Genomic DNA, 8,440 nt, shown 5'->3' with positions numbered 1-8,440 from the left:
TGACACTTTGCTCAAAGGCTGACATCCCATGGTAAATCTTTGTTACTACAAGTTACTTCCTAGTTGTTTTAAAGAGATATGTAACTTAATTTGTTCAGATTGCTGCAATACATGCGCCCTTATTTGATTGGACATTAAAAGTTACAAATGCATTATAAGAGGTCCTGCCTAACTCTGAAGCAGTTACTTTCTGGAACAGGTAATAATTTAAGAAAATGTAATTTGTGAATTTTAAGGATATTTAAACACTGTGTACAAAGACAAAAAGGACCTTTGGAAAAAGTAGTGTAACCATTGTGACGTTTACAGATATTTTATTTTGAAAAGGTCGAATGTAAGCCGGAAAGGGGGTTAGGAAAAAGGAAGGAAAACATTAGAGTAACAAGTTAGTGCTGCAGATTGTGTTGCCGCTGCAAGCCTGAGAATTAAAGAATGGAACTGATAGTGATAAATACTGAAGTTGTCATCATTAATGTTTGAGGCATGCAAACGTAAGCATGTGACCCACTCCTGTATACACGTTGATCTAGAATTGTAAGAAGATAGGTTTGAGTGAATCTGTAAATAATACTATATTTATGAAACACACACACACACACACACGCACACACACACACCGCAAGTTTTATTTTTCTGAAACTTTTCATAAATCTTTTATGAACACCCCACCATGCCTGGGGTAAAAGCTGTAATTGTCAAGCATTTGAAAAAAACAAAAAAAACAAAACACTGGATCCTTTACAAAGATGCAAAGCAAATAATATTGTTCTTTTTCTGGATATCCAGAAAAAGAACCAGTCAGTCTAATCTGTTAAAGTCAACTGAATCAGAATCAGTCAAAGTGCACTTTTAAATCGGTGTTCAGCTTTGTGTTATGGTCAAAGCCTCACTTTGTGAGTGCATATATGTGTGTGTTTGAAAATGTGTGAAAATCTTTTACATATATTTCCTCAGTGTGTGAGAGTGAAAGAAGATAAGCATCCTGTATTGGGTATAATTGTCAGTATGTCAGAATGACTTATTATACAACTAAAGAAATGTCAGTGGAAATCAATTTGTGATATGAGGTATTTGAAAGTAAAATGGTTTATGAACACACTCCTCTGAATTTTATTTTGTTGTAGATATTATTTTTTATCCAATCAAAAATGTTGAAATATCACGTGTCACCTTACAAATAACAGGAAGTGTAGTTTCTCCATATTTACTCTCTGTGGTTTAGAGCAAGACTTTTGAAAAGCTTTCAGAAAATATGCTGCAGAGAGTCGGTGAGGGCGGCTCATTGTCTATAACGATGAACATAATAATTACTCTTCTGTGTGAGTACACTAACAGATAACATCTATGTCTTTCAGTCAAACTGTTTTCTATCTATTTAAGCTGACAGGATTCATTAGATTTTTCACTTCTTTTCTTCAAGGTGTTCTGACAAATCAGGTCATAAGCCAAACCGAAGGTAAGTTCAGTTTCCCTCATTACAAGATATGTCTCTTCTGTATTCCTAAATGTTACTGAGCTGCACTCATCGTTACATATGTTACTCACTATGATGTCCTGCAGATATTTTTCCTGCAAAGATCCTGGCCCAGCAGACAATTATAAGTGAAAACAGTGACCTTTATGTAACATGCAGCACATTTGGGAGAAAGAAAGACTCCATGGTTTATGTTTATTTGTTAATAAATGGGCGCGGAATCCAGTATCTCCCCCAGAAGCAAGATCAAAGTGACACCCTGTTCACCATATCCAGAGCTGGTCTTCATCACAGTGGAAATTACAGCTGTGTTTATTCCCCCCAAAATTATACACTGTCTGAAGTAGCCAAGAAAGGAGACAACATCATTGAGATTCTGGTCATAGGTAAGTGTTTTGATTCCTGAACACATGATGTCATTGTTATTTCTTTCCACTCATTTTCTCCTGTTTCCATGCAGCCAATTTTCTCCCAGCAGACATTTCAATAGTTGGGTCATCCACTGTTCATGAGGGAAACGTTGTTGAATTCCAGTGCACAGTGTCTCAACACCTACATACACTTGGTGGATGTAAATTTATCTATTCTTACCTGGGGAAGAATGATACGGTTCTCCAAGTGCAAGTCTTTAATGTCTCTCAGATGCTGACAACTTTCATCATCGATGGTGCAGTTTTGAGGGATTCAGGTCATTACAGCTGCATAGTGCTGCCATCGAAATGCTTCTATGAGCATGAGTACACAGTTCATGAAACAAACAAAGTGTTTCTTCAGGTCAAAGGTAAGGGTCTCTGAATTTTTCAAAAATGCCCCAAATAGACCTTAAGTTAAAAAATATATATATATTATTTGTATACTAAAATATATCTTGAAATATAGTTAATCATGTCTCATTTTACTTTCCAGTGGATTTGGTGTCTACAGTGTTACTCCATGTTGGAGTAATAACCTTGATGCTATTACTTGGGGCATGTCTTTGGTGGATTTCAAACAAAATAGGTCATATAAGTATAATTAAAAACAGTCATTGTATATTGTATGGATTAATCAAACCAACCACATAATATAGCTGAATATATCTGCATGCAATATTTTGCTTGAAAACTATATTTGTTTTGTGTTTCAACAGTTCGCTCAACTTCTTGCAGACCACGGTGAGCTTTAATTCAATATGCATAATTTTTTGGACACTTCTGTGATTTTTATTATTAGGAAAATTATTTTTTTATGTTTTGTCTTTGTGTGTAAAGTTCTATATACTGAATGCAAAAGTGAATGTACCACTGAAATATGTTTAGCTTGTTTTGTTTTTACAGTGCAATGACTCAGCAGGCAAATTCAGACATGTTGGAGGAACAGCAGGAGCAGGAAGAGTGGGAAGACGGTATGGTCAAAATGGAGTTACAGTCAAGACATACTGTAGCGAATTTTTGATAAAGTTACATATGATGACTTAGAATGAAAATCTTATCTGTGTTCTGCTCTTTTCTAATCCAAGAAAGGATTTCTGTGTAATTTCACAAACATTTATACATCCACATTCTTTCAAACAAAAAAAACTATTTAAAACTATTCAAATCACATCTGTTTCATTAACGACTACATTTTTCAAAGCTTTCAAAAATGAGCTATATACAGCTGTTATAAATAGAAATTGCTATGAACTTTAATTTTTCTCTGTATTTCACTGTTTTTTTGTGTGTGTTTTTATCAGAAAAAGAAGACTCTTTCAGCATAGAGTATGATGACGCGTAAGAATATATTTTTATTTTCAACATCTGTACACTTAAAAAATGTGTAATAACAACAAAAGCATGAGCAGTAATGAAATCTGATCATTAACAACATTTTATCATCAGGTGTCCAAACAATCTGGCAGCTGAGGTTTCATTGCCTTCTGAAAATTTTGAAGACGCGTACACTGTTGTAGGTAAGCGATCGCATTGTGTTTCATTGTGCTATAATAGACATAGTTTTGATGCCTTTTAACAGTCATTCAGGTGACTTTATTGCCTAACATGAACATAAAAGAGATGATAAGTCCCATAACATTAATCAGCAGCATGCCAAGTAATACATTTTACTAAAGTACGGTACTAAAAGTACTTTCAAATTAATATATTCAGTGAATCACAATTGGCAATGTAAGATGAATGCAACATGATGACATGTTGCATTATCAAATACAACATGTATTACCTAAGAGTAGTTATTATGTCTTCTAATCTTGAGCTGGATTGAGCATGAAGTTATTAGAATAAGAAAACATATTGTCGGGAAGTTATTACAAATGGTGTTTTAATACTTGAAACCAGAAGGTTCGTCTTTGTTGCTTTACTCAGTCTTACAGGAAGACCACAGGAAATGTGTGAAAGAGTGTTTCATGCTGCCTGAATTAGAATAGTTAATTCTATCAGTAAAGATGGTTACCGGAAAAGAGGCGAAAGGCAAGATCATGAGTGTTGAAACTCATTAAACACATGTCTAAATAACACTTGCGACCACTATTTAACTGAAACTTTCCAACCACAGATGATGTGCCTGCAGATTCAAGGCCAGCATGCCTATATAGTTCATCAATCAAACGTAAAAAGAAAGACAACAGCGTTCCCACCCCCAGTTCCTCTTCATTCTATGTTTCAGCTAATTAATGACTGCAGGCAATGATCATGTTAAGAATGAGTGGCAATGTTTTCTGAAAGTGTAGTGGCTGCGAAGCATCGGCATTCACAGATGTTTATCAGCAACACAACTGAAGAAAGACTTGCTCCAACTTGCTGTTTCTTGTTTCTTCATAAAACATTTTGATCAAAGGCATGGATGTACTTACCATTTTATACAGTGGTGCTTTATAAAATAGTCTGCATTTTGCTTTCACTCTAGAGCATGCAGACATTAATGTTTTATATTTTTCTTAGAGATGTATTCACATTTTTGTGACCCCTTATTTCCATCAATCCATCATAAAAATGTATATAATATGTATATAATACAATAAAAAATACTCACTGTGTATAGCTTTCAAATTTACAATTATTATGTTTTTATTGTGGTAATTAAATGTATTTGTATTCAATAAATTGTTTCTAATCCACACAGAACATTTTTAATAAATTTGAGGTTGGGGTTTGGGAAGGCTATCTCGGAGCAAACATTATCCTGCATAATTAAAATAGAAAAAGCACATTCTACTGTTCACCATGGGGACATACAGACTGTGTACACAGGGATCAGGGTTTTATGGTTGTAATTTTTATTCAGTTGAATGAACTTTCACATTTGACAGTAGCTTTGATTTGTAACATAACTTATCAAAACACAATGGGGAAAACTACTTCACTGAAATCTACAAAATAACACAAACCATGTCTTATCATTTCTTATTCAACCTATTAGTTTTAATTTTCAGGCATTTTTCAAGACATACCAGCCTAAAAAACACAATAGATAAAGAAAAAAAAGTAATTAATGCAGCAGCAGCTAGGAAAGATAGTACTACATCTACAGAGTGGTAGGAATACCAGGGCATTCTGTAGGACTCTGCTTTCAGGTGAGCTGCTCCTTTGTTCCTCATGACAAACTATCCAGAAGAGGGCGTTATCCAGTGGCATTACTGGTTTATCTCTGTGTAGCCTGGAAAGTCTCTGCATGTTCGTCCTGTACGAGGGATCATTCAGGACTTCATGTAAGGCCTTCAGTAAATTATCATCTTTATCCACAATGGCTAATGTAAGAATTTTAGCTGCTCCTTTTTCTTTCAAGCGAAGCAGGTTATCATACTGGTCAAAAAACACAGGTAGGCCCACAACTGGAACTCCATGATAAATAGCTTCCTGGACTCCGTTTGTTCCTCCATGTGACACAAATAATTTTATTTTAGGGTGTCCTAAAAGGTCATTCTGGGGCATCCAATCAACAAATAAAGTGTTATTACCCAGACCAACTGGCCTGTCACCTTTATACTTCCAGATGACTTTCTGTGGCAGTTTAGCAAAAGCTGCAGCGATCTCATTTGTTATATCAGCAGGAAGTTCAGTCACAAAAGTCCCCAGAGACATGAGGATGAAGCCATGTTCTCCAGGACTCTGCACAAAGTCCTCCAAGTGTTCAGGAAGTGGTTCTGAAGGTTTACACTGAAATCCTCCTATATAGATAACATTAGGCATGGTCGGTCGAGGGAACTCAAACACAAAGTCCACTCTCATGAGCCACAGGTCTGCGCCATGTAATAAGCCACTATATGTAACATCTGAGCCAAAGAATTTGGCTTACCAGATGACATAGCAAATTAGATTTTTGACTCTCTGTATGAAAGTCATGCTGTCTGTCAGTCCAGAACCAGTTATTGGGATATAAGATAATGGTGAAGGTGCAATGGCCAAGTGTCCTTCCCCACTAGTTGCGAATTGTACATTATAGATCAGAGGTAATTTCAGAGCTTGAGCGATTAATATGCCTGCACCCCATGCTGGGTCAGTGAGGACTAGGTCATATTTGCGCACCTTTAAATTACTCATCAAATTCTCATCTTCAAGCATGACAGCAGCCATTTTGCATATGATTCCATGCATATCATACATGGCATTAAACATTTCAACCTGCAAACTCAAAAAGCTAAAAACCGAGCTTTCCCCCCTTTCAATGCTAAATACCCTTTTCAGAATGAGGTTAAGAAAATCTTGATTAAAAACTTCAACAACAGGAACTGTGATTGGTTTGTAGTGCGGGAAGTCATTTTTGATGTACCAGCTTTTATTGGTTCGTACCACATCGACAGAGTGTCCCCGAGCATGAAGAGCTTTGATCATGATGTCCATGCTGACCCAGTGGCTTCCTTCTAAAGGAAAAATCAAAATCTTTCCAACGCAGCCAACTCTCCACAACAAGATCACAAAGAGAAGAAATGGTGTTGCATTTCTAGTGGGGGTCATCTTTAACCTAGAAGAAAAAAGTCCCTCTGATTCACTTTGGAAAAGTAGAAATAGATAAATCACCAACTTGGAATTTGGTTTTGTTTAACAAAACCAAATTCAGTGACCATACACACACACACACACACACACACACACAAACAAGATTGATCTGTAACATACCTGTTTTACATAACGTAGCTCCAGTATGTATTGACGTGTTGCTTAGCTCTCAATGAGATATATCCAAGTTACCATAGTAACTTGCCATCACCAGTGTGTGAATGGGTGGATGATTGTGTATAGTGTAAAGCGCTTTGGGGTCCTTAGGACCAAGTAAAGCGCTATACAAATATTTACCATTTACCACCATGGAATGCATGATTGCAAAATCCAGAAAAACTTACATAAGTGGATTATGGATAAGCTTTTCTTTGAGCATGTCTATAGGAATGGAGAACCACGTGGAGAACAATGAGGCCTCTTTGTTAAAGTGGTGTATAACATCTAATGAATACTGTTGAAGATTTCCTTGTAATTTCACTCTCTGTAGCATGCAGCATTTACTGGTTCACATTTGCACTCTAGTCTAGTCTCAACATACCGCATGTCCCATTTCTCTGCCCTCCTGTCAGGAATTGTCATTCACAACTTTAAAACAAAAACAGAGAGAAGAAGGAATGTGTAATGCCTCGCTAGTAATACTTTAATGTATGGCTCTATGAGTGATGTATTGAATACGGTGGCGCTGTCACTTGGTGTTCGCTCGCTCTGCGGTAGAGTATCACTTCCTGTTCCTGCTCAAACACAGTGGTGTTTCTGAGTAGCTTATTTGCTTAGCAATTTAATTAACAACTTTTAAATACATTCTTCTTTCATAGTATAATCTTCACGTGCTTCATCCGAAGCACACTTTCTGTGTACTCACTACCTAATTTATAGCCAAAGTATTCACTCACTGTCTCTGTACTGTTTCGCTAGCTTAGCTTAGCTCATAGCCGACTCGTTAGCACCATGGCTACTTCACCTGTCCCTCCTGCACTTTCTTGCTCATTGTGTCAGATGTTTAGTTACTCCTCGGCCTCCTTTAGCAGTAATGATATCTGTAACAAATGTAGCATATTTGCAGCTCTGGAGGCCAGGATTACTGAATTGGAGACTCGGCTTCGCACCCTTCATTCACCCGTAGCTAGCCAGGCCCCTGTAGCTGGTGCAGCCGAAGATAGCGTAGGCCCCGCTAGCTGTTCCCCGGCAGACCCCAAGCAGCTGGGGAAAGAGGGCGGCTGGGTCACGGTGAGGAGGAAGCATAGTCCTAAACAGAAGCCCCAGGTACACCACCAACCCGTTCATGTGTCTAACCGTTTTTCCCCACTCGGTGACACACCCGCCGGGGGTCAAACTCTGGTAATTGGTGATTCTGTTCTCAGACATGTGAAGCTAGAGACACCGGCAACCATAGTCAATTGTCTTCCAGGGGCCAGAGCAGGCGACATTGAAGGAAATTTAAAACTGCTGGCTAAGGGTAAACGTAAATTCAGTAAAATCATAATTCACGTCGGCAGTAATGACACCCGGTTACGCCAATCGGAGGTCACTAAAATCAATATTGAATCGATGTGCAACTTTGCTAAAACAATGTCGGACTCTGTAGTTTTCTCTGGTCCCCTCCCCAATCAGACCAGGAGTGACATGTTTAGCCGCATGTTCTCCTTAAATTGCTGGCTGTCTGAGTGGTGTCCCAGAAACGATGTGGGCTTCATAGATAATTGGCAAACCTTCTGGAGGAAACCTGGTCTTGTTAGGAGAGACGGCATCCATCCCACTTTGGATGGAGCAGCTCTCATTTCTAGAAATATGGACAAATTTATTAAACCCCCCAAAATATGACTATCCAGAGTTGGGACCAGGAAGCAGAGTTGCAGTCTTACACGCCTCTCTGCAGCTTCTCTCCTCCTGCTACCCCCCCAAAAACCCATCTCCATAGAGACTGTGTCAGCTTCCAAAAAGACAAAAAACAAACTAAAAACCAGCAACAAACAACTTAAACATAAACAAT

General features: G+C 37.8%; 1 protein-coding gene and 1 pseudogene across 1 annotated transcript; one reads left to right on the top strand and one right to left on the bottom strand.

Moving 5' to 3' along the window:
* The first annotated feature begins 1,344 nt into the window (after positions 1–1,344).
* On the top strand, positions 1,345–4,413 carry LOC146393329 (uncharacterized). The gene is made up of 9 exons (XM_084925236.1): positions 1,345–1,456; positions 1,561–1,860; positions 1,935–2,255; positions 2,381–2,473; positions 2,604–2,628; positions 2,791–2,858; positions 3,189–3,225; positions 3,334–3,404; positions 4,007–4,413. The coding sequence occupies exons 1-9, from the start codon at positions 1,345–1,347 to the stop codon at positions 4,123–4,125; spliced, it is 1,146 nt and encodes a 381-aa protein (XP_084781362.1). The 3' UTR covers positions 4,126–4,413.
* A 434-nt stretch (positions 4,414–4,847) lies between these two features.
* On the bottom strand, positions 4,848–6,503 carry LOC146393328 (UDP-glucuronosyltransferase 2B13 pseudogene; annotated as a pseudogene).
* Between the last annotated feature and the right edge of the window lie 1,937 nt (positions 6,504–8,440).

This window comes from Perissodus microlepis, chromosome 1 (assembly GCF_051167445.1).
Source record: "Perissodus microlepis isolate ML-2025 ecotype Zambia chromosome 1, ASM5116744v1, whole genome shotgun sequence".
Lineage (NCBI taxonomy): Eukaryota > Metazoa > Chordata > Actinopteri > Cichliformes > Cichlidae > Perissodus > Perissodus microlepis.
This window is presented reverse-complemented; position numbering and strand designations above follow the sequence as displayed.

What these genes read in the sequence shown, in the direction of transcription:
- LOC146393329 (XM_084925236.1), top strand. Translation starts at nt 1,345, where the DNA reads ATGTCTTTCAGTCAAACTGTTTTCTATCTATTTAAGCTGACAGGATTC. An exon ending in AGTGTTTCTTCAGGTCAAAG is followed by an intron (nt 2,256 to 2,380) that starts GTAAGGGTCTCT and finishes TTTACTTTCCAG; the next exon opens with TGGATTTGGTGTCTACAGTG. An exon ending in AGACGCGTACACTGTTGTAG is followed by an intron (nt 3,405 to 4,006) that starts GTAAGCGATCGC and finishes TTCCAACCACAG; the next exon opens with ATGATGTGCCTGCAGATTCA.